Consider the following 27,469-nt stretch of genomic DNA (forward strand, 5'->3'; position numbering starts at 1 on the left):
AAGTAGGCAATACAAGCTATATATAGCATTTCCTCCCACTATTAGCGCGACTTGGGCGCGCCATGCAACTTCTAAACAGAAAACTTTATTTATAATTCTGCATGTCACTGTTGAAAAATGAAAGATACAAGAGCGACATAGGGTGTATTAAGAAAATCATCTTTAAAAGGATGCAGTATCAACAACAAATAACTTCCATAATAGCCAAAACTTTGAGGTTACAGTGCATAAAATGATTTATCAGGACAGAAAGTCATCAGAAGGAAAACGGTACTTAAACGTGAAAATAACTAAAACCAGTGTAATACGCGTAGGTAACAGGGCATCTGGCAGAACGTCGACGATTGGGGCGCTCTAATCCGGCAGAAGGATATTTGTTCCTTTTCGGGTAACTTCGGGAACTAAGGTTACTAGCTATGTGACATGTCCAGCTGCTGCGGCATCCGCACCATGCTACAGTTCAGTTGTTCCAATGAATAGCAGAACTTCGGAGTCAGAGGATAGCTTAGTGGAGTGTAAAAAGACTTTAATAAAACTGTGTGTGTGTGTGTGTGTGTGTGTGTGGGGGGGGGGGGGGGGGGGGGGTGATGTGATGTGGTTATCTGAAATGTCATGAAGAAATAAAGACTAAGTGGAAGTAAAATCAGAAAACACGGCTCTGCAACAGAGAAATAGAGCAGTTAAGAAACCCAATTATTATTATGAACAAAAAGAAAATATAGTATCACTGGGATTAAGTGAATCTGACAGAATAGTAACACTTGTGTCGATAATACACAGAACGAAATACCTTTGAATTCTCAGATCTGTGCACCGACGTCCTCACTTCCTGAGGTGCTGATAAGGATTGGAGAGTTATAAGAGTGGCAAATCCCACTGAGAAATGGAGAGAATTAAATGCTAAAAGTAAAACGAAACTAAATAATTATTCCTAATGGGAATCCTTAGATTTGACAGCAGAGGTGATACCGGTCATAAATTAGAAATATCTTGTAGAATATACGTCCGTGCTTAATACACCTACACCTACATCGATACACCGCAAGATATCGTGCGGTGCGTGGCGGAGACGACCCTGTACCTACTTGTCATTTCCTTTTCTGTTCCACTCCCAAATAAATAAAGGAAAAATCGATTCTGTATGCCTCCGTATGAGCCCTAGTTTCTCGTAACTTCGTGGTCCATACGCGCAATTTATGTTCGCGGAAGTAGAATCGTTCGGCAGGCAGAGTCAAATGGCGGTTCTCTAAATTATCTCAATATTCTTTATCGAAAAGAACGTCGCCTTCCCTCCGGGATTCTCATTTGAGTTCGCAAAGCATCTTCGTAACACTTGTGCGTTGTTCGAACCTAGCGGTAACAATTGCTTCCTTGTTTTCCTTCAATCCGACCTGGTACGGATCCCAAACACTTGGGCAGTACTCAAGGATAGGTTGCACCAGCGTCCTATATGTGATCTTCTTTTCATGTAAACCACTCTTTCCTAAAATTTTCCCAATAAACTGGAGTAGACTATTCGCCTCCTCTACGACAGTTCTCACATGCTCGTTCCATTTCATCTCTCTCCTTAATGTTATGCCCAGATATTTAAACGACCTGACTGTTACGTATCTTCCTTCAGTCACTCAGCCTAGACAACTTCCCGTACACAACGGCATCATCAGCAAACAACCCCAAATTCCTACCGACCCTGTTAGCCAAATAATTTATGTACATACAGAACAGCGGTCCTGTCGCTCTTCCCTGGGGCACTCCTGGCGATACCCTTGTCTCTGATAAACACTCGCCGTCAAGGACAGCATATTGGATTCTATTATTTAAAAAGTCTTCGAGCCACTCAAATACCTGTGAGCCTATTCCATATGCTCGTACCTTCGCTAACAGCTTGTAAGGGGACACCGTGTCAAATGTTTTCCGGAAATCTAGAACGATTGAATCTGCCTGTTGTCCTCATCCATAGTGCTCAATATAAAACGTGAGAAAAGGGCAAGTTGAGTTTAACACGAGCGATGCTTTCTAAAACCATGCTGATTCGTGCACATAAGCTTCTCAGTTTGAAGAAAGTTTATTGTATTCTGCTGAGATTGTCAAAGGATTCTGCAGCAAACGGAAGTTACGGATATTGGTCTGTAATTCTGCGGGTCCGTTCTTTTACCATCCTGATATACTGGAGTCATATGCTCTTTTTTTCCACTTTGTGCTGGGCGAGAGATTCACGATAGATGCAAGCTAGGTAACGGGCCAGCGCCGTAGAGTACTCTTTGTAAAATCGAACTGGGATTCCATCCGGATCTGGTGACTTATTTGCTTTCAAATCCTTCAACTGTTTCTCTACACGAGGTATGCTTATTACTATGTCGTTCATACGGGAGTCTGTCGGATGATCAAATGACGGTACACATTCAACCAGAAGAAAACATGAATTTGGGAAGGACCAAATACGACTTACGATGAATTTATCAAGCTGTGAAGAAATTCAGAATAAGACGGTCCTAAGCCACTACAGAATTGAAAAACAACCTCCACATAGTAGAGGTTACATCCGTACATATTAGAAGAGTATGTATGTATGTATCTGTCTGTCTGTCTGTCTGTCTGTCTACCACATCTCCTCCTAAACCACTGGATCAGTTTCACTCGAAAGTGGTACACACGTCACTTACTGTATGGAAAGAACCACTATGGGGAAGGAACCCCTGCATTTCAAGGCAGTGGGGATGCGGGTGTAAAAGAAGCGTAGCTCACGACGCGCAAATTGACTGTATTCATCCAACAACTGATGATGAGAGCGCTTAGTTACTCGCAACCAATTTCGCACACAATTGTTTTAAACCTGTCTCGCGGACATTCCCCCCCTTCCCCCCCTAACACAAAATGATGAAAGGGAAGTAGTTTCCATTTTCACTTCTCATGCGGTAAAACTGACACATCACGCATGACGTTTCAATTCATTACTTGCATACTAGTTCATCTGCAACACATTATGCAGACAGTAATCACATACACCACTGAATGTACCTGCAAAATTATCATCGTAAGATACACAGTTCTGGAGATAAAACGACGTAAATAATGAACTGCGTGAAAACGAAACTTCAGGGCGAATTTCTCTTCTGACGGGACACTTCAAAAATCGTGGTACTTTGATGGAACATCTTCATTTTGAAGGTTAATAAATTTTTTAAAAGTAAGATAAACTTGGTTTATTCAGTAGTTACTTCAAGTTTAAATCATAACTAATAACAAAGAAATAATAAAATGTCAAAAAAATGATTAGTATCGTCAAATTATCGAGAAAAACGTCCGTATTATTAAGATCTTCGCTTCCCGCAGAGCACAGTTTGGGAAACCCTGCTCTAGAGATACTGGTGAAACTGGAAAACATAACTGGTGCGTACGCAGGCAAAGGCACGGGAAAAAGGTGCTCCTAAACCCCTTGGTAGATTTGATTCAGACTTTGGTACACATACTATTTACTATCTGGAAAGAAATACTGTGGGAATAAGAACCAGTAAACGCATGATGGATAACGTGGAGAGAGAAGGCGGATGAGATGGACAGAAAGGATGGTGGGGAGGAGGAGATGGTCTAATTAGAAGATTAAAATAAATACACGTCGGGTCAATGCCGATTACTCAGCTCAGAGCATTTTAGATGGAGATATGCTCTGGAGGGTTGTGGCTTCGTTGGGAAACTCCCACTTCTAATAGCTTCTTAAATGCTCCATATTCAGTGACCTTCCCTCGGATGGGATGTACGTTGTAATTTTGAAAGGAGTTGCATCGAAGGGCGTATCCACATAAACGAGCGTGCTGGGAAGTAATGCCTCCGAATTATTTTATGTGAAAGCTCCTAAAGTTTTCTGAATACAGCAAACGTTATAACATTCTACGTATTTGTTCCTGATGTCTACATACTTATTTCTCTACACAGTTACCCTGGCGACGAAGACATTTCTCCCAACGAGAGACCAATTTGTTAATATCGTCATTGTAGAATGTTTGCCTTTTTCTGACTCACCCACAATCTCATTTCTGCTTGCACAGCTTCCACACTATCGAAGTGAAGTCCTCAAAGATGTTCTTTAAGTTTCGGGAACAGATAAAAATCGGATCGAGTGAAGTCTGGAGTTTGTGGAGGATAATCAATGACAGTGAACACAAGGCGTCGGATTGTTGCAGATACCGCTGCGCTCGTGTGTGGTCTAGCAGTGTTATGCTGAAGGAGAGGGTGCCCCATGTGTGGACGAACTCTCCAAATTCGAAACTCTAGTACAGCATGCTGTTTCTTACGCACCAACACAGTTACTTTAAAGACAGCCATGTTATACTCTAAAATTGGGAGCCTTGTAGCGGCAGAGGGCGGCAAATACGTAGACATAAGGAATAAAGAAGTAGAATGTTAATAAAGTAAGTTTGTTTTCCCGTTACTTCGGAGGCATTATTTTCCAACACTTCATTGTTGGATGCGAGGTTTCCCGTTGTCCTCCTTACGACATAGCGTCCGCAGGTTGGCCCAGTACGTAGAATATTAACTGATTAATGATTGTGAAAATCTGGTAATTCTCAAATTACGTAATGAAGTAAACTATCCAAACTTTTAAACGTTTGTCTTCTGAAACTTTCCACATACTGTAAAGACTCAATTCGAATTACTAATTCGAACAATCCTCCTGCAGCCTTACTAAACGACCACCATTCACCATCACGTCTCACCAAGTCTGTACAACAGAAACAAGAGATACTACTACAACGGATGAGTTTACGTATTTGTTAAACAATCGGTGGTACATGATTAGCATATTTAACAGAATTAAATTTACAAAATTTTGTGTGAATTTCAGCTTTGTTTTAAATACATGGAATACAAGTATTTAGACGTGAAACCGTTTCTATGGCAACAGTTTCTGTATGGAATTTTCGTTTCGTAACCGAAGGTACAGATACCTGTTGGTATCGTATGATTCACAATGTCTTCAGCTTGATTTCATACGGCACTCTGAAAATACTCTTCACGGAAAGTCTTAAGTTTCAGGTTATTTTGTAATTTGAACTAGCACAGTAATACAACAGCGTTTCTTAATATTAAGTAATTTCATTGTATTGCGCATCATAATAAAAATACTGCCCATATTTGAGCACTTAAAATGATCCGTCGAATATCAAGAGGGTAATAGTGATTATTACTAGTTTTAACTTCCGAGAATGAGACATTGGCTTCTAATGCCAAATACGGGGAAAAATCCAGTTGCACTGGAAGTGGCATGTTGGGAAGAGGAAAACAAATGCGATGGGAAATGTGCTGAATTGGAAATTGTAATTTAATTGTAATCTTCATGAAAATCAAATAAGTGAGCGTAGCATGTAACGAGGCGATAGTGTGGTGGTAGCCGGACGAAGAAAAGCTGTTGCTGGGTTTCAAGAACTATGAAAGGGCGAAGAACAACACATAATGGAAGGTGGCAGATGTACTTAGTAAAAGTGTGGGTATGATCAACAGAAGACTGGACTGTACGGAGAAGAGGTGGTCTCATTCAGTAGTTAGGACAATAGTTACGGTGGGGTGGACCAGATTCTGACTACTCACACTGATCCAATGCAGTAACTAACAAAGGGAACTCCCCATCGCACCTCCCTCAGATTTAGTGGTGAAATGGCCCAGTGGATAGTCCGTCAAAAATTGAACACAGATCAAGCATGAAAACAGGGTGTACTGGACTGTGAAAGAAGAAGCAAAATAGAAACAGTGAATGGTCCAAGCTTAAGATGTGCAACATTGACCAAATCTGCATAGCTACGGCGTTGTGGTTATATGGTCACGATTTTGATTGCGAAGGAAGAGATACTTCTTTAATTCTACCTCATGTCCCATATTTATGTGCTCTTTTTGTATAAAATTATAAACTGTCCGCCCGGTTATTGAAGTCTGTTTGCTGTATTCAAATTTGTATCCGTGTTGTGGTGTAACGCCCAAAAAATGGTTCAAATGGCTCTGAGCACTATGCGACTTAACTTCTGAGGTCATCAGTCGCCTAGAACTTAGAACTAATTAAACGTAACTAACCTAAGGACATCACACACATCCATGCCCGAGGCAGGATTCGAACCTGCGACCGTAGCGGACGCTCGGTTCCAAACTGTAGAACCGCACGGCCACTCAGGCCGGCTGTAATGCCCATTTACAACAGCGAGGTATAAGGAAGGGACCTCCAGACGTACTAAATCCTATTTCTTCTACACAATTGCCGCGTGTTATGACGCTTGTGTTCCGTTTTGGAAGTTTTGACTGTTGAATTCCTCTATTGTAACATACTTCACACCCGTTTGTTTCCCCCATTTCTGAGAGACAATCCATCACATTTACCTGCGACGGCAATATATATTCTCACCACATGACTCGTAATCCGTAACAAGTGTATAGTATGATAGTTGCCAGGACTACAGAAGAAAAGATACATAATAATTTTGTGAAAAAAATTTGGGCATGAGGAAGATGTGAATACAGATCTCCCGCTTTACAGTCCAACACCCTGACCACACAACCACACGCCTTTGTTCCTGTAATTCACTCGATGTTGAACTCCATGTGCTTGGACAGTTAACTGTTTCTATTTTGGTTCTTTTTTCACAGTTCAGTACACCTTCCTCCTATTTTCATGTATGATCTCTGTTCAGTTTTTGACGGTCTATCCACTGGGCCATCCTACCACTAAACCTGAGAGGGGTGCGACGGGGAGTTTCCCTTGTAAGTCGTCATTGTTTGTCGCAGCCTGAGTTTTTGTAGGTAGCATGCTAATTTTAAAGGTGGTGGTGTTTGGTTTGTGGGGCGCCTATCTGCGCGGTCATCAGCGCCCGTACGAAGCACAAATTTTTACGCAGTGGAATTTTTTTCACAGTCCAGTCGAGCCACGGTGGTGGTGGTGGTGGTGGTGGTGGTGGTGGTGGTGGAGAAGGAGAAGAAAAATGAGGACAACACAAACACCCAGTCCCCGGGCAGAGAAAATCCCCAACCTGGCCGGGAATCAAAGCTGGGACCCGTGATCCAGAGGCAGCAACGCTAGCCACTAGACTACGAGCTGCGGAAGGTTTCTTTTTTTCCCCCCTCAAGACGATACTGTCTGATAAAGGTTACAGCATAGTTACAGCATGACAACACACGTGTGCAGGAAGAAAACTAGCCTCCAGAAGACAAAATTTCCCTCGTTTCACCGCCAAGCTAATTTCATAAGAAATAATTTCGTATCTCCTCTTAAAAGCCTTAAAATTTTTTGTTCAGAAAGTTTTCTTTTTGTTATGTGCGAGTCTTCGATGTTGTCCCTTTCTAGTTTTCTCATTTCTGTAATCAACGCTATTCTCGATGTATATTCCAGAAATACAGGAGTATTTGTTTAATTAGCCTGCTCTCGTTCATTCAGTAGAGGTGTCCCAAGAAGATAAATATTCGTTTTGCAACTACTTCTGATATTTTCCAAGTTAACGAGGGTGACATCTTTACTTCTAATTTTCCAATTATCTGTAGTTTGTATGGCAACCATTTTTCTAAAAGGATTAAAATTCAGTTAAACATTCTCATCTTAGCACTAACTACAATACACTGCCCTATGCTATATTTGTTTCGCTTTTTTCTAGATGTACGTGTTTTGTTAGGTTATTTTTTGTCGAACCATATGCTCGTTTCATTTCATTAACTCTTAAATAGATTGCAGATTCTGTAGTCCGTTCTGCTGTATATTTTCTCAGACACCCTAAGTCTCACTAATTCGCTCTGTTTAACGTTTCTACATAAGTTGGTGCATTCTTGTATTTGTCGTGAATTCAGTTTTTCCATCTGATTCCGAGAGAATTCTTTTCACTATTTTTTCCAGAAGATTTAAGGAACTACTTCTGTCAGACTTTCTGGCAGTGTTGTTAAATTGTCTGCAAAAATCACACTCTTTACCTTAGTTCAGTTTTCTTTCATTCACAGTAATATACGTTCAGTTTTCTAATCTCATTTGTTACAAATTCGAGCTTAATAAGGTTTTTCTGTAACGCCGTTAAATAGTAAAGGTGTAAAGTCGTCACCTTGTATAACACCTATTTTTGTTTCAAGTGGCTGAGATACTTCTCTCATAAACTTCACTTCAGGTGTTGTATTCGTGAATTTTACGAATTACATTTGCTAATTTTGCTTTAACACTAAATTCTCACTTGATTTTTATCAGTTGTATCTCATTAGACACAATCCAAATGCTTCCTTAAATAAAAAATATCACAGGCTTTATTATTATTATAATTCCGTGTGGCCCAACTTTGTCAAAGTCGTTCAATTTGACGTCCCTTGGGCGAATTCCGCGTCGCCAACTTACCCCCAAGAATCTTCGGTTGGAAGGGGGCTAACAGTTCAGCGTGTACTCAGAGGCACACGTTGTTCCTCGCAATCGTCTCATGGAGAGGTTAAGCGGATGGAAATGCTCTGATCCGATGAGAATTAAATTCCGCGACGTTTCGATTTCCAGGCACTCGCATTAGCACTAGGCCTGACGGCATACACACATTTAGCAGTTAGTGTTTCGAGCGTTATATTCCAAATGTGTAATCAAACCGTAATTGAGCTCCCTGACTGTTTGCTCTCAATAAATATTATCTGTGTTATGGGATAGGTTGTCAGTTCCAGCAACAAGCCTGCCCCCCCCCCGCCCCCTCCCTCCCTGTGTGTGTGTGTGTGTGTGTGTGTGTGTGTGTCGTTCCACCAGATCATATGTAGAAAATCGTCTATCGTCTTCTCCTTCTGGAAATAAGTCACTCAATGCTTACTTGAGAGAGAGAGAGAGAGAGAGAGAGAAAGTAACTGGGTGCCATGTTAGGAAAGTATATTGTGAGGTTTCATGTGACTGTTCTGTGCAGCTGGATCGTTGTCATCCAACGGAAAAACCCTCAAGGTTAGCTTCCCGTCGTACTCCGTTTTGACCGTCTCCCGTAACAACTTAGGATATCCCGGTAGAACGCTCCTGTGACGGTTTCTCTCTTAACAAGAGCTCGTAGTGCCATGTTCGAAGCGCATTTTCATCCAGAAAGGAAGTTGCGTGAAGGTTGTTGGAGAGCGGAAAAGGTGTAAACCAGAGCGCGCAAGATCAGGTCAATAAGTTGGGTGCGGAATGACTTCCCAACCCAGAGCGCATCACGTCACGCAGTCTTCGTGGTAATTGTTCTTCGATTGCGTCTGCAAGAAGTCTCAGTTATTGACAATAAATGTCAGCAGTAATGATTACATCTTGGGGAAGTAATTCGTAGTATACCACAATGTCGCTGTTCCACCAGATGCATAACATCATCTTGTGGATGCGCGCCGGTCTTCTTTGTACTGGAAGTTACTGCTTTATTTGGGCTCAACCATTCCTTTCTTTTTCTTTGTTAGCATAAAGACAGCATTTCCCGTCACCAATAGGGATACAGGATAGTAATGGTCGTTGTTCACGAGCCAATTGATGAAGAGCAAGCTGACGTGACATACGGCCACCCGCAGATTTTTGTGATTTTTGCTTAGAGTATGCATTACCTATGCACCCTATTTTTTTTTGAACCTTCGTCATTGCATGTAAATGTGGCACGATGGTGGGATGCTCACAGTTCATCACATATGCCAGTTCTTGAGTACAGTGTCAGATCATTGTGGATCAATGCATTTAAACGATCTTCATCAAAACCCGAAGGTCTTCCTGAACGTGGAGAGTCATTAATGTCAAAACTATTCTCCTTAAAATGAGAATTACTTTCTTGCCGTGCTCCGTCCAATGGCATTAGCCCCATACAGGGCGCAAATATTTGTCTTCTTTTACCCCCTCTACTGAATTCAAAGAGGGTAATATGTCGGGAATGTTTAGATTTCTCCACTTCGTACTCCTTTTTCCAGCGTCCACAGCACCACTCACTATATCCAAATGACAAAATGACAACAGACTTAAATAGCAACAGTGAACTATAAAGGAAAGAAAGACAATCGATAAATAAGCCCATAGCAACCGGATTACCAATTTGCAAAACAAAAACGCTACGAACTCGTTCATCAACCTAATATATAGTCTTAAGCTAATAAGTTTTGCTCGTAAATTGCAAACGACAGGTTTTTTGCCCCTGAGAAAGGCAATCTTTTTCACGACCCATTCTGACATTTCGTAGACCAACAACATAGTTCACATTTATTAAAAAAGCTATTAATAAGTTTCATTTCAAAGAAAGAAAAATAGTTCCACGTTGTTTGTTCCAGAGAGTCAAATTATAGTATGTATGCCCAGCACTGGATGAAGCAGATAGAGATAACAGGCTGGCCTTGGGATATGTGGACTTAGGTAAGTGGTTAACCGTCAGTGTTAAGAGCAAACTTTGGTATCAGCATACCATGGCAGCTTCAAAAACTCCAGTTTCACCATGCCCAATGACCATACGGACTTCACCAATTTCGGCGGCGGTGAATCCACTTGTTCCCGCAGCTTGTTTCTTCGTCACGAGGTCCTAGTTACACATCCAGCACTCGTCCACGCTAATAAGGCGACTACAGAAGTGATTTGGATTGGCCTGTCACAGCTGCTCCGTTTAGGTGGTCCTTATAAATGGGTGTGAGCAGTCTGGATGCATAGCGGGCAGCTATCTTTTATCATGTTCAAAATGTCGTGCAGGATGTTGGAAGAAACATTTTGTTTTGCTCCTAGGTGTTTCGCTTTGTTAGTCTTGCGTGTTTCGCTTTGTTAGTCTTGCGTGTTTCGCTTTGTTAGTCTTGCGTGTTTCGCTTTGTTAGTCTTGCGTGTTTCGCTTTGTTAGTCTTGCGTGTTTCGCTTTGTTAGTCTTGCGTGTTTCGCTTTGTTAGTCTTGCGTGTTTCGCTTTGTTAGTCTTGCGTGTTTCGCTTTGTTAGTCTTGCGTGTTTCGCTTTGTTAGTCTTGCGTGTTTCGCTTTGTTAGTCTTGCGTGGAGATTTCAGTGTGTACCAGGACTGCAAACAAACATTACGTAACTTTTTTACTAGTGATGATCAGACTTTGACTAGCCCTCAACACTAACGGCCATGTAACGGTTCTTTTCGTACTCACGAAATTTTTTCATGTCAGACGATTCCGTCCCAACATGGCTAGTCATATCTGATGAAGATTCTTCTATCTTATTAAGTGCTAAATCAGTTATGTGGTTCGATTGTTTGTTAATAAACAAATAGTGCAGAACTATATCAAACGCCTTCCCCAAGTCAACGAAGACTTTGTTAAGCTGGGTGTCGTCAAATACTGCCTTCTGGATCTCAGGGACGATGTCGGCTTGAGGAAATATTAATTCGTAAGAAAAATTTTAGTTTTAAAAATGATACACTGAGGCGACAAAAGTCATGGTATAGCGATATGCACATACATAGATGGCTGTAGCATCGCCTACACAAGGTATAAACTGGTAATACATTGGCGGAGCTGTCGTTTGTACTCAGCTGATTCATGTGAAAGGGTTTCCGACGTAGTTATGGGCGCACAACGGGAATTAAAAAAAAAACTTTGAACGTGAAATGGTAGATGGAGCTAGACGCATGGGACATTCCATCTCGGAAATTCATCGGAAATTTAATATTCCGAAACCCGAAGTGTCAAAAGGTGTGACGAGAATACCAAATTTCAGGCATTACCTCTCACCAGAGAAAACACAGTTCACTTAACGACACAGCAGCGACGTTAGCGTAGGGTTGCCAGTACTAACAGATAAGCAACACTGCGTGAAATAACCAGAGAAATCAGTGTGGGACGTACGACGAGCGTATCCGTGAGGATAGTTGGTGGAATTTGGCGTTAATAGGCTTTGGCAGTAGACGACCGACACGAGCGCCTTTGCTGAAAGCACGACATCGCCTGCAGCGCCGCTTCTGGCTTCGTGACTGTATCGGTTAGACCCTAGACCACTGGAAAACCGTAGCCTTGTCAGATGAGTCGCGATTTAAGTTGCTAAGAACTAATTGTAGGGTTCGTATGTGGCGCAGACCGCACGAAGCCATGTAGCCAAGATCTCAACAAGTCACTATGCAAGCTGGTGATGGTTCCATAATAATGCGAGCCGTGTTTACAGAGACTGGACTGGGCCCTCTGATCCAACTGAACCGATCATTGACTGGAAAACGTTATGTTCAGCTACTTAAAGACCATTTGCAGTCATTTATGGACTCCAGCTCCCAAACAGCAATGGAATATTCAGGGTTGACAATGTGCCACGGCACTGGGCCACAATTGTTCGCGATTGGTTTGAAGAACAGTCTGCAGAATTAAAATGAATGAATGGCCACCCATCGAACACTTATGGGACATTATCGAAAGATCAATTAGTCCACCAAATACTGCGCTGAGAACACTTTCGCAGCTATGGACGGCTACAGAGGCAACGTGGCTAAATATTTCTCTAGGGGACTTCTGTCGACTTTCTGATTCCATGCTATGTCGAGTTGCTGCCGGGCAAAAACAGGTCCGACACAATATTAGGAGGCACCCCATTACTTTCGTCCCGTCAGTGTAATACACAAGCATAGAACTTATTCCAGTGTTTCATGCTACACTCAAATCAGTCACGTGGTGGACGTACATTATTTGACTCGTTCCACATCATCACGAAATATCGTATTCATGATTCATGGAACTAGCATTAATCTAATCATCTGTGAACTACCCTTCCGATAAACAGGAAAGATGTGCGATGTTTTCTAACCAGTTGGAATGCTTTGTTGCGTTACGGGCTATGATAGGCTGCCGCTTCAACAATAGCACGTTATTTCGCGTAATCAAAGTAGATCATCAGTAAACTAGTTGGTGATTTACGTTGCATAATACTAAAACTCTTAATGTATGCGTAGTATCCTCAGTTTCCCCTAAACCTGTTTTCTGCTATGACACTCGGGCCAGATATGCATCTACACATACACATTCCGCAAGCCACCGTACGGTACATGGCGGAGGATACCGTGCACCACTACTAGTCATTTCCTTTCATGTTCCATCCTCAAATAGTGAGGGGAAAAAAGACTTTTTATAAGCCTTAGTAGGAGCCCTAATCTGTCATTTGATAATCGCGGTCCTTACGCGAAATATATGTTGGCGGCAGTAGCATCAGATTGCAGTCTGCCGCAAATGACGGCTTTTTATATTTCCCCAATAGTGCGTGGCGAAAAGATCGTCTTCTTGCTCTACGGATTCCCATTTTAGTAACCGAAGCATCTCTGTAATACTTGTATTGCTGATCGAACCTGCCCGGTAACAAATCTAGCAGCACGCATATTAAGTGCTTCGTTGTATTTCTTTAATCCGACCTGATGGGAAATCGAAGTACTCGAGCAGTATTCAAGAAGACGTCGCTCGGGTGTTCGATAGGCAGCCCCCTTTATAGATAAGCTACACATTTCCAAAATTCTCCCCACAAAACTAAGTCGAACATTCGCTTTCCCTACTCTCAACCTGACGTGCTCATTCCATTTCATATCGCTCTGCAACGTTCCGCTTAGACATTTTATCGATGGGACTGTGCTCAGCAGCACGTCAATAATGCTGTACTGGATAGTTACAGAATTTTTTTCCTACTCATCCGCATTATCTGAAATATTTATACGCAAACTATTCACCACGCCATCTAGAAATTTTGTTGGGTTGGGTTAATGTGGGGAGAGGATACCAAACTGTGAGGTCATCAGTCTCATCGGATTAGGGACGTACGGGGAAGTAAGTCGGCTGTGCTTTTTCAAAGGAACCCTCTTGGTATTTGCCTGAGGTGATTTAGGGAAATCACGGAGAACCTAAATGAGGATGGCAGGACGCAGGATTGAACCGTCGTCCTCCCAAATGAGTCCAGTGTGCTAACCGCTGCGCCACCTCACTCAGTAGAAATTCTGTCATCTTGTCTCCCACTAAAGTCACTAAAGGACGACACCACAGCGTCGCACGTCAATAATGCTGTACTGGATAGTTACAGAATTTTTTTCCTACTCATCCGCATTATCTGAAATATTTATACGCAAACTATTCACCACGCCATCTAGAAATTTTGTTGGGTTGGGTTAATGTGGGGAGAGGATACCAAACTGTGAGGTCATCAGTCTCATCGGATTAGGGACGTACGGGGAAGTAAGTCGGCTGTGCTTTTTCAAAGGAACCCTCTTGGTATTTGCCTGAGGTGATTTAGGGAAATCACGGAGAACCTAAATGAGGATGGCAGGACGCAGGATTGAACCGTCGTCCTCCCAAATGAGTCCAGTGTGCTAACCGCTGCGCCACCTCACTCAGTAGAAATTCTGTCATCTTGTCTCCCACTAAAGTCACTAAAGGACGACACCACAGCGTCATTAGCAAACAGCCGTAAATCGCTGTTCACCCGGATTATCAGATGCTTTATGTACGTACAGATTAAGAGCTGTCCATTCACACTTCCCTTGGGTGCTCCTGACGATACCCTCGTTTCTGATGAACACTCGCCATCGAGGACAACATACTGGGGTCTATTACTTAAGAAGCATTCAAACACCTCTCATATCTGGGAACCTGTTCCGTATGCTCGTACCTTCGCTAAAGGTCTGCATTGGGGCACTATATCAAACGCTTTCCGGAAATGCAGGATTATGGAATCTGCCTGTTGCCCTTCAACCACTGTTTGTAGGTATCAGAAAATGGCAAGCTGAGTTTAGCTAGAGTGATGCTTCCTAAGTGGGTGCTGAGTTCGAGACGTATTCTTTTCTGTCTCAAGGATATTTATTATATTCAAATTCAGAATGTGTTAAAGAATCTTGCAGAAAAACCGATGTTACGAATATTGGCATGTAATTATGCGGATCTGTTCCTTTACATTTCTTATACACAGTAGTCGCCTTCGTTCTTTCCCACAGGGACTTCGCCCTGGATGAGAGATCAGCGATGACAAAGCTAATTAAGGGCTGTGACACTGCACCACATACAGGAGTAGGACAAAAATATATAAACAGAGTGAGAAACGCATGCTTGAACATCAGTGCAGATGTTAGCCAAGTTGCAGGTTGCGCTGTTGTATTTGACCACATATGGCATTTGTGCAGTGTCCTGAATGCATTTAAAGTGTTAGGTCAGAACAGTGTTCTAGGTAGCTGAGTGCATTATGTCGGTGCTAAGTGAATTTGAATGTGGGCAAATTGTTGATGCTCGTATGTTAGGTGCTTCTGTAACCAACGGAGCTGAAATGTTTAGCGTTGCAAGAGGAGCGTATTGAAGATTCGTACCACATACAGGGAAAGCAGAAAAAAGTAATTGGCTAAGTCAAAATCCACACGAAAGTTTTCATTTAGTGATCACGACAGATATTTGTTGAAGAGGATTGTGACGATCAGTAAGGGGATGAAAGTTGCAAAAGTCACTACATAACTGAAAGTCGTGTGGATCTCCGTGGGCAGGGACTTGCAGGGCGAGCTGGAATTGCATACCCACTCGTTAGTGATGAAAGTGCCTGTGACAGGAAAACGTGGTGTGGAGCAGTGGAAGAAAGTCACTTGGTCAGATGAGTCTTCTCGCACATTGTTGCTAACATCTGGCAGAGTTTAAGTCGAAGAGTTAAACTTGGGGGAGTAGGGGGGGGGGGGGCAGTTTTTGATGCATTGCCGTCATGGATCATGTGACCATTTTGGCTGATCAGGTCTATCCCTCGGTCTAACGTTTCATCTCAAATGATGATGATGTGTTAAAAAACGACAGGATCCGTGTTCACACAACTTGCATTGACCAGGACTGCTTTTGTGAGCACGATGTGAATAGTCTCATCTTTCCTGGCCACTGCAGTCGCCAGATCTTAATATTATTGAGCGAGTTTGGTAGACTTTGGAGAGAAGGGACTGTTATCGCCATTTATGTCCATCATCTTTACTTGAGCTCGACACTTTTGTAGTAAGAATGGTATGAGATTCCCTTGAAAACCATGCAACACCTGTATTCATTCATTCATTCTGAGACCACTAGAAACATGTTTTGTATTCCAACATGTTCCATAAACCCTGTTACGCATGATAATGTGTTGCTTTTGTTTCCCATATTTTTGTCCAAGCCCTGTATGTACAGAGGAGAAAGTATTTATTCAGTGTTACGTGGATTTTTGTCACATAATCAGTGAATCATTAGTCTAAAGTGAACAATTCATATAGTGTTAACAGGCGACCAGCAGTTAATTATGTATAGAGAGTAGACATGCTGATGTCATATTTCCCATACTTAGATTTGTGGGATAAGCTTATGTCCCTTGCTGTAAGACGACATTTTAATGACTGTAGTAATACTGGAAACTTCCTTTAATATACTAGTACTCCTGTATTTATTTATTTCGAGTCAAAAACATTACAACAATATTTACAATATATACAATATAACAAATCAGGTCAAATCATAAAAGAACAAACTAAACGGTATTAGCCCAAAATTGTGCAACGGCAGCAGCATTGTCTGAAACATCAACAAGCTCTTGTGTGGAACATGATACAGGACATCTAGGACAGTTAATTAAATGTTTGGTTGTCTGTTCTTCTCCGCAGTCACACAAGGTGGAAGATTCCTTCATGAAGCCCCATTTAAACAGATTGTCCTTAGTTCGTCCGACGCCACTCCTGAGCCGATTTAGAGACTTCCACACTGTCCAGACTTGATTTCCACCAGGAGGAAGGGTCTCAGAAGGAGTCATCCAATCGTTACTGTCAGATTTTGCTGTCCACTGAGATAGTCTGGCTGCTCCAGTCCGACCGGTGAGGGGTGTAGTAGTTCTCATGAAGCTCCTCCTAGATTTGAGTCTACTAATTGGTAGCTGGTATCCATGTAGCAGGTGATCGGTGTTATGATCTGCTTTATGTCTCTCAAGTTTGGCTGCGACTTCACGCCTTATATCTGGAGGAGCAATACCTGCTAGTTTATGGAGTTTATCAATAGGTGTAGCTTTGAGGCATCCCGTTACTGTCCTGCAGGTTTCGTTCAGGGCCACATCAACCTGCTTTGCATGAGATGACTTGTACCATACAGGACATGCGTATTCAGCTGCGGAATAACACAAGGCCAAGGCTGATGTTCTTAGTAGTTTGGGATCTGCACCCCAAACGCTGCCAGTGAGCTTCCGCAGGATGTTGTTACGAGCAGCAACTTTCTGCTTGGTGTTAGTGCAGTGTTTTCTGTAGGTCAACGTTCGATCTAAGGTGACACCCAGATATTTGGGGTAGAAACAATGTTCAAGCTCTTGATCTTCCCAAAACACTGTAAGTTTTCTATAGGCCTCTCGATTGCGTAGGTGGAAAGCACAAACTTGAGTTTTAGCAGGGTTCGGTCTTAAGTTATTGACTCTGTAGTACTCAGATAGGTCCTTGAGAGCAACAGTAAGCTGGTTTTCTACTGTGTCAAAATCTCTGGCTTGTGTGACTAAGGCAAGATCATCTGCATAGATGAAACTCTTTGTAAGAGAAGGTTGAGGCTGGTCATTTGTAAATATGTTGAACAATATGGGGGAAAGGACACTACCCTGAGGCAAGCCATTCCTTTGACTTCTCCATCTACTCTTTCTTCCTTGGAACTCCACATAGAATCGCCGGTTTTCCAAAAGTGTCTGCACAGTTCTGGTGAAATTAATGTCTCTAGTGATGTAGTAGACTTTGTGCAATAATTGTCGATGTTGAATGGTGTCATATGCTGCTGTGAGATCCACGAAGACAGCCCCGGAAAGTACTCCTGTGAGTTGGGTGATCTGCCATTCAGAAACTGCCCACAATATTCTTCACAAACAGCAAGATAACGTCCATTCGAAAATGTATAAATTATGTTGAAGTAACTGTAAATGGTTAGAAAAACTCTGTGTATCTACTAATGTGTGGGGGCTTAGATCCCACAGGAACAGAGAATGAAAAAAGGTAGTCGTAAGTAACAAAATTACTTGGCTGTCAAATAAGAAGGCATTAAAAAAATTAAGGCAATTTGGAAAGTGGACATGGTCTTTCCTGGCAGAAAGCACTATATTGGTTAACTCTTGTAGGAATGTATGCTCTCAGAACTTTTGACATTGGGCCACACTGTGATGCAGAACGCCTTTCTTGGAGTGTCTGCCATTGGAGTTGGCTGCACATCTTGGTGATGCTTCCGCGCTTTGAATCTGTAACGAAACGTGCCGCTCTTCATTGGATTGTCTGTATTTCCTCTATAAAACCTATCGGGTGCAGGTCCCATACTGATAAACAATGTTAATGTACTGGTCAAATGAGGGTTTTCTAAGCTACCGCCTTGGTGGTTGGAGTACATTTCCTGAGGATTGTTTCAGTGAGAATCAAAACTAGAATATAATGGCGTGCTTCTTTGCTAACAAAACATAGCTCAGTCTTCTATTAGAAGCTTCACTATTGCAGAGCAGAATAATAACTCATAAACGATTTCAAATCTCTCGTGACTGTAGCTATCATTCTCCTACTACAATCTTCTATTTAAATTTATAATTTACCTGAAACCAAGTCAGAATGTAGTCAGCACATTAAAGTATCCCAAGTTCCTCAATTCAAACTCACATTTTATTAAATATGTTACTCATAAAAATGCTTCAATTTCCATGACTGACAATTTCTTTTCTATTATTATTATTATTATTATTATTATTATTATTATTATTTCAACAGTCAACTTGAAACTCTAGATTCCAAATTATTTAAAAAATAAAACTGAGTACACAGATACTATGAGCTACAGTTCTGAGATCTTAACGTTGATTCAAGTGTTAATTTCAACTATATTCTAATGAGTGCAATGCCATAATCAGTTCGTATTTGTCCATGATAATGCGGGTATACAGTATTGTTGGTGTTGCAAGAAGTAATGCTCCTATAAAATTTATGTATTATACACCCACAGTTACTTTCATATCTGAAGACCTCTCACAAGAAGCTGCTGCGATATTCCATACACTTGTCTATTTGTTCCATATGCCACAGTGCAGAAAAGTATTGAACACCTTCCGGGAGAGAAGGAACATGGCATCAAATTAGACAACTGATTTCTACATCTTGTGGATGAATACAGTGACCTGGGTTTCACATGATGTTAGTTTACTGAAATGGCCTCAATCCCTACAGAGGAGTTCTGTCTCCAGAAATGTCATAATACGTGAGCATTAAAGATGCACCAAAACTCTAAAACACTTCAAAATTGGAGATACGTTGTAGGGCCTATAGTTTTCTTTCTCTGTTTGACAATTATGCTTGAAAATGAGAATGATGTGTTTTTCCAATCATTAGAAACACTTGAAATCTCCAGTGACCTATGATACCACTGATATTAGAGGAGGAGCAAATTATTTCATATACTCTGCCTAGAAATGTTTTCATATCCTGTCAGGTCCAGTGGCCTTCCCCGTTATGCAATTTCAGTTCTTCTATCCCATGGTCACTTTGTTTTATTCTGTCATTCTGGGGTTCATACAGTGATTTAAATGAGGAACTACAGTGCAAGCTTTGGCAACATTTAAATTTGTGGGAAGTTTTCTTTGCTTTTGTTGTAGCTCTCTAATGCTGCTGTTGAACCACAGCAAGTCCTTGTCTTCCCTCACAATGATGCTCAGCCCATAGCTGTGTAAAGCCTATTGTTCAGTACGCCAGAACTTCATCTGTGGAGCACAATACTTCTTCTCTGATGTTGCCCATTGATGCTCAACATTGTCAGTGCCAGAGATGAAGTTTTCATGCTGAGTCCTGAGGCAATCAGAAATGAGTTACTTGACACTCCTGTTAAACAGGAAGATATTTCTATCTTTATTTATATTCTTATTTACAACCATTTTCAGGATGTAATGGTCTCCTGAGAACAGAGTCCGTGTTAATCACTGTCTCATCAGAAATGTTAAAGCCTGTTCATGACCAGGAAATCTAATATGTTGCTGTCATGAGTTGGTCCTTAGATTAACTGCCAAAAATACATTTCAGATAAGACATTCAGAAAATTTCACAAGATTCCCTGTGCCTACCACATGCTCTAATCAATAGTTGCCCACACTATAGTTAAGTTGAAATCTGCACCTACTGCTGTAACATGAACAGGAAATTTAGGTGAAATTTTCTCAAAATTACCCTCTTTAGATTTGGCATCTGTGACTGTTGGCAAAGATGTGTACCAATAATATTCATTGGCCAGTTGATGCTGTTAATGAGATTCTGCAGATAAAATAATATCCTTGGTGGAACCAATCTCTACTCATAACGTCTACGGCTATAGTACACTATTAGAAGAAAATCTTAGTGAAACACTTAAGAGTTTCAATACTTGTTTCAGGTTTCATATGCACGGCCAAGCAGTGAAGCCATCAAAGGAGCAAACCTGTATGTCAGTGGGCTGCCAAAAAACATGACACAGCAGGACTTGGAAAATCTGTTCAGTCCATATGGCAGGATAATTACTTCACGAATTCTTTGTGACAATATCACTGGTAAGTTGGAAGTTATGTAAATATGTCTTGCAACTATCAGAGTCATCATTTCAGCTGAAAATTCTCGTATTAGCTGTGATAAAGAAAACATTAATGTAAACTTAATGTTTTGAACTTGGCTGTGATCAGCAACTGTAATTAATTATAATGTCACAAATTTCCAGCCAACTGGTTGCAAATAGAATTTAAAATTCGTCAACTAGTTTTCAACGCCAACTAGGGGCACCTTCTTCAGAAGAAACTGTTACCTTCCATCTGGTTAAAAGGGAATTTGAGCAGCATCGCTCTAGTCAAAACAATGACTAGAGCGATGTCGCTCAAATTTCTTTTTAACCACATGTAAGGTAACAGTTTCTTCTGAAGAAGGCACCCCTAGTTGGCGTTGAAAACTAGTTACAGAATTTTAAATTCTATTTGCAACCAGTTGGCTGGAAATTTGTGACATTGTTAGTTTAAAACACAATTTTTCTTGACTGACACAGCTTGGACACATTACAATATTTTCTGTGGCTACTGGAATGAGATAAAATAGGTAGAGTGGGTGGACAGTACACTGCCACGTGAACTGAAGTGGAAATGTATGTAAATGTATCAGGACTTGCTTTCACAAGGAGTGTTTATGTACGTATTAAGTGAAAGGAAAATAGACTGCTGTGTCATTGCACACGGGAGAACTGCCCTTTTAACCTTCTGCCCCCCCCCCTCCCTTCCCCCCCTGCCACATAAAAGTAAAGCATTCCTGTTGACAGTAAGCTCATTAGAGACTGAGTACAAGCTTAGATTTGGAGATAGGAGGAAGAGAACTGGCTGTGTCCTTTTCAAAGCAACCATGCCAACATTAATTTCAATTGATGCAGAAAAACTGAAGTCTGGACAGAGGATGGAGAGTGGAACAGACATCCACATGAATAAATAAAATATCTGAAGACTTCACTATCTCCCTTCGTGTTAAAATCCCTGTTATAACTTCACACTGTACGTTTTGTTTGGTTTCCTAAATAACATAATGCAGACAGTGGCATGTTACCATAAAGTAACAGATTACCATGTCTCTGCCCAGTGAAGCTAATAGCAGCAAATCCATTAGTTTGTGTTCACAAATACAGTAAGTTGTCACCAACATAATTTTCATGCTAATAGGTACTCCGGTTAACTAAGACAAAAATACACAAAAAAGCTTTGTTACTCGGAGAAATGATGGCACCAGGTTTTTGGGATCATGGTGATGTTCAGGAAATGGTACAACATGAGGACTCTTGAGAAAATTACTGAGTTATTTACATAGGTAATGTAAGGGAAAATGAAAAGAATGACAGTGTGCTGCAGACCAAACAGTCTTTACAACTCAAGCTCTGCACCTGTACCACAAGGGTTTGAATGCCACTGACTGAAAACAAAATTGATATTGTCATGTTGATAGTGTTCAATCAATCGTTAAAGCCCAGTGTTGTTTTACTGTTCTCCAAAAATGAAATTCACGGTAAAGTGATGATCATGTTGTCCAGTCAGTGAAATGCTTGTAACAGGTATACGACAGTGAATGTATAATGTGCAGTGTTGGCACCTAGTGGTATTTCCTTGTCTGTCATAAGAAGGCGCTAAAAGGAGTCTCACACTTAGCAAAGCTTTTTTTGTTGATGACCCTGCCATTAATTGTCAATGTCAACAAAGTTTTCAAACAGCTGTGTAACTTAAGATGATGTAGTCTGAGGGCTACCAGTTTCAGCATTTCACTGTGACATCTTCGGGCCACGTATGCATATCTCCAAATATACAGAAATGCCATACAGTGCCACGAATGCATGGATGTTACAAATTCAATCATTTGAGTGCTTCATTTGAAGGCCTGATAGCAATGCTATCAAGTCTTCAAATGAAGCACTAGTGAAACAATTGAATTCATGACATGCAGTGATTTATTGCACTATGACATTTTTGTTTATTTGGAGAGATGCGTATGGGGCCTGAAGATGGACTCGTGAAATGCTGAAACTGGTAGCCTGCGAAATAAAATGACATCTTAAGTTACACGGCTCTAAGAGAATTTAATTAACATTAATTATTTAACCAGCCAGTGTCCCAGACTTCGCTGTTATGTCACCTGTCAATTTTAGCTAATTTCACAACCTTTTCCTCAACTTTTTGGCTTAATTACTTAGTCTCCTTTCAGGGTTTGACCTCCACTTAACTAAATTTCACATAAGTGTGGGCCATTCAGGGAAGAACACCTTACATGATGCATCTTGTATTAACTGTGCATTGTGCCTTTAAAATTCTGGTGAATTTCAAAGTGATAGTGGCCTGAAGTTAGATTGCATAGAAACATGCATGTAAGCAGGCTCATCAACATTCAGGTTGACCATGCATGATCATCACAGAGGAGGATTGCTGTGTGTGCACACGAAGCACATTTTAACCCTTCTACATCTCTCTCTGCCATCTAAGGAAAGGTAAGGGACTCAATGCAACTTACTATCTTCTTGCACCATTGTTCAGAAACCAGGAGCAGCTACACTAAGGAATAACAGTCCAACATATAGGTTGCTGTTAATGCCACAACACAGTTGGCATCATTTGTACTAGTGCCATGACCAGAAGTGTTGACAAATGGCAACCCACTGTGTTCAGTGATGAATTGTGGTTCTAAACTACCTTGGTTGATTAGCAACAAGTAGTACAGGGTTATTACAAATGATTGAAGTGATTTCACAGCTCTACAATAACTTTATTATTTGAGATATTTTCACAATGCTTTGCACACACATACAAAAACTCAGTTTTTTTAGGCATTCCAAAATGTTCGATATGTGCTCCTTTAGTGATTCGGCAGACGTCAAGCCAATAATAAAGTTCCTCTCACTTGGCGCAGCATGTTCCCATCAATGAGTTCGAAAGCATCGTTCATGCGAGCTCGCACTTCTGGCACGTTTCTTGGTAGAGGAGGTTTAAACACTGACTCTTTCACATAACCCCACAGAAAGAAATCGCATGGGGTTAAGTTGGGAGAGCATGGAGGCCATGGCATGAATTGCTGATCATGATCTCCACCACGACCGATCCATCAGTTTTCCAATCTCCTGTTTAAGAAATGACGAACATCATGATGGAAGTGCGGTGGAGCACCATCCTGTTGAAAGAGGAAGTTGGCGCTGTCGGTCTCCAGTTGTGGCATGAGCCAATTTTCCAGCATGTCCAGATACACGTGTCCTTTAACGTTTTTTTTGCAGAAGAAAAAGGGGCCGTAAACTTTAAACCGTGATATTGCACAAAACACGTTAACTTTTGGTGAATTGCGAATTTGCTGCACGAATGCGTGAGGATTCTCTACCACCCAGATTCGCACATTGTGTCTGTTCACTTCACCATTAAGAAAAAATGTTGCTTCATCACTGAAAACAAGTTTCACACTGAACGCATCCTCTTCCATGAGCTGTTGCAACCGCGCCGAAAATTCAAAGCATTTGACTTTGTCATCGGGTGTCAGGGCTTGTAGCAATTGTAAACGGTAAAGCTTCTGCTTTAGCCTTTTCCGTAAGATTTTCCAAACCGTCGGCTGTGGTACGTTTAGCTCCCTGCTTGCTTTATTCGTCGACTTTCGCGTGCTACGCGTGAAACTTGCCCGCACGCGTTCAACCGTTTCTTCGCTCACTGCAGGCCGACCCGTTGATTTCCCCTCACAGAGGCATCCAGAAGCTTTAAACTGCGCATACCATCGCTGAATGGAGTTAGCAGTTGGTGGATCTTTGTTGAACTTCGTCCTGAAGTGTCTGCACTGTTATGACTGACTGATGTGAGTGCATTTCAAGCACGACATACGCTTTCTCGGCTCCTGTCGCCATTTTGTCTCACTGCGCTCTCAAGCGCTCTGGCGGCAGAAACCTGAAGTGCGGCTTCAGCCGAACAAAACTTTGAGTTTCTCTACGTATCTGTAGTGTGTAGTGACCATATGTCAATGAATGGAGCTACAGTGAATTTATGAAATCACTTCAATCATTTGTAATAGCCCTGTATAATGACGACCTGGGGAGAGATCCCATTCTTCCACTGTTGCAGTAAAGCACAACTGTGTTACTCCTGGTGTCATGGTGTGGGGAGCCATAAGGTGTGACTTAGTGATGGAGTGAACTCTGAAGGCTCATCAGTACGTTAAGGATATCCTGCATCCTCATGTCTTGCCTCTCATGTAACAGTATTATGGTGCTATTTTTCAACAGGACAATCCTCATCCACAAATAGCATATGCATCTATGAACTTCCTCTCTCATAAATAGTGAGCTTCTGAGTGTTCAGCCGCTGGCCGCTGTGGCGGAGTGGTTCTATGCGCTTCAGTCCGGAACCACCCTGCTGCTACGGTCACAGATTCGAATCCTGCCTCAGGCATGGATGTGTGTGATGTCCTTAGATTAGTTAGGTTTAAGTAGTTCTAAGTAAAGGGGACTGATGACCCCAGATGTTAAGTCCCATAGTGCTTGGAGTCATTTGGTGCCAGCATTCAGCCGAGTTGTTCACATTTTCTGCACAGTATTTTGAGAGTTTCGCTGTTGTGTGTACTCGCTGGATGGACTCTATAAAGACTGTGAACTATCATTGGTTTCATGCTACTTTTTATAGTGGAGTTACATACCCAGTGGTCACTGTGCCCTTTGACACTCTGTTTTGCAGGGAATGTGCTGACAGTCCGTGAAATGCAAATTCCTTTGCTGTCTTCAAGCTCGGATGGATGCAATGGTCTAAAAGATTTCAATAAATTAAGAGCTACATGCAAAGTGTTACTGAAATTCGAACCTCCATCCCTGTTTATTAGGTTTTCTGACGTATCTATTTTGATAGACTTCTTTAATTGTCATGACCCAGAAACTTGCACAATAATACTGGTCTCCTTGTATCTCATTTCATGATTATAGCTCAGTAGGGCTGGAGTCCAAGCAGTGACTACACACAATAGCAAAATTCACAGCACCTGAAGAAGACAGCTGGGTAGCTCATTGAAATACTGTACAGAGAATGAAAACAACTACTTGGCTGAATGCCGAGTAGCTCAATATTAATCCAGCACACAGAAAATGATGCGATGTCTGCCTGATGCTGAAGTACTCTCTTGGCTAGCAAGATCCCCAGATCTGCTCTCGACAGAATGTGTCGGACCAGCTCAGATGTAAACTCCATCCCAATGCTAGTATCCAGGTTATAATGGATCGCTTAGAAGGGTTACGGGCCAGCATGCCTCAGGAGAAGATACAATGGCTGTATGACACTCTTCCCGACCAAATCAGTGCTTGCATCTAGGCCAGGCTGGGAGCAACATCATAGTGATCAGTAGGCAAATACTGTAAAGTTCTTTGTAAATTTGACTTGATTTCATGATCACTGAAATCATCACTATCTTATTTACCCAGTAAACAACATACCATTTCTTTCTTTGGGGGGGCTTCACTTTCTCGTCAGTTTATCACACCACAAGAAAAGCATTCATCCAATGTCTAGGTGTGTGGAAGTTTGTGTCAAGTTCCCCGGACACTTTTTTTCTGTCATGAGTGAGTGCAATGTAAATATCATAGTATGCCTGTTCAGCATCTGACACATGCACAAGCAACTGGTGGTGGCTTTGTTTTTGTAGGCCATGAAGAATAATGCCATTTTTTATGGTGTAGCTGAGGTCATATGTGCTTTGTGTTGTGGACCCATATGCAACAGTAATAAAGAGGAAAAGTGATTTTCTGTGCTACGAAAGGGAAGTACGAAGTTCCATAGTCAAAAAAGATGTCCACTCGAGGAGTTGGTGTCTTCTTGAATTCAGTGGAGTGCAACACTGTGAAATGTACACTCGGGGTAGCTACAAAATAAGTAGCCCAGTCAGCGTGGCTGCACGATGATGGCAAATTGGGGAGACGAGGACTGTTTTTGTTCAGTTGTAGGCTGATCAGTTATCTCAGTGAATTAAAAGGTAATTTTGGAAGCTTCCGTCAGCCATCTAGTTGAATGTTGGCTGCTGGTTAGGTGAACAGCCCAGAAATGTAGTTTCCATAACAAGTTTTCTTTCATTCTGATTATGATGGTCAACATTCAAAAAATTAAAGGTTAAAAGTAACCCAGTAAATCCATTGACACAATCAGATGTTATGTTGAGTAAGGCAACAAAGTGCTGTAGTTGCCACCAGTCCTGTGTAAGTCATTCATTTCTTTTTTTTTTTTTTTGTACTTAGTAGCATTTTGTGCTGGTTGTTTTTTTAATACCCGGGAAGACTTTCTCTGCCTTCTCATGGATATGCTGTTGTTAATGTCAACCCAACATTATTGGTGTGTGATAAGGAATATATATTTCGTAAGATTTTGTATTTTGGGTATATGAGGTTGACAATAAAGAAATGACTGATTTGAAAAAAAAATGTTGCTTACCGTTTTAGTCAAGTTTAGTGTTCTCCCCCTCAAAGTAGTTCCCTTCTGATTGCACACATCTTTTTCAGGGCTTCTGACATTGATAGTAACATTTATGTAACTCATCTTATGTAATATCCTCAAAGACCATCATCACAGCTTTTTGGACGTCTAGTGTTTGAAAATGGTGTCTCTTGACCGCTTATGACTCTTGGAAATAGATATCTGGTGAATGAGGTGGCTGTGGTGGTACTGAAATTTGTTTAGAGGTTAAAAATTGCTGTACTGACAGCAGTATGGGATGGCACATTATCGTGATGCAGAATCCAATTATCAGCTATGTTGGCACAGACACGAAGAATTCTTTTATGAAGTCTTTTTAAAATTTCTTTGTAGTAATATTGGTTAACTGTTTTTCCAGGAGGCACCCACTCTTTATGAACAATTCCCTGGGAATCAAAGCAGCACACAAGCATGCATTTCACTTGAGTTTGACATGCGAGCTTTGTTTGGTCTGGGTGATCCCATTGCAAACTTTGGCATTTTGTCTCTGGATCATGCTGAAAAAACCAACTTCCATCACCAGTGATAACATGACTCAACAATTCTGGATTGATTCCCATTTGCTGTAACAGATCAGCTGCCACATTTTTCCGTGTTTTCTC

General features: G+C 41.4%; 1 protein-coding gene across 4 annotated transcripts in view; it reads left to right on the plus strand.

Moving 5' to 3' along the window:
• The window catches only part of LOC124722369 (ELAV-like protein 3), a 148,522-nt gene that overhangs the window by 78,887 nt on the left and 42,166 nt on the right, over window positions 1-27,469 (plus strand). For all 4 annotated transcript variants that reach the window (XM_047247542.1, XM_047247543.1, XM_047247544.1 and 1 more), the window contains exon 4: window positions 20,276-20,429. In XM_047247542.1, the coding sequence (XP_047103498.1) occupies window positions 20,276-20,429 (154 nt within the window). The remainder of the gene's footprint in view (window positions 1-20,275; window positions 20,430-27,469) is intronic.

The sequence above is a fragment of the Schistocerca piceifrons genome, chromosome X (assembly GCF_021461385.2).
Source record: "Schistocerca piceifrons isolate TAMUIC-IGC-003096 chromosome X, iqSchPice1.1, whole genome shotgun sequence".
NCBI classification, from domain to species: Eukaryota; Metazoa; Arthropoda; class Insecta; order Orthoptera; family Acrididae; genus Schistocerca; species Schistocerca piceifrons.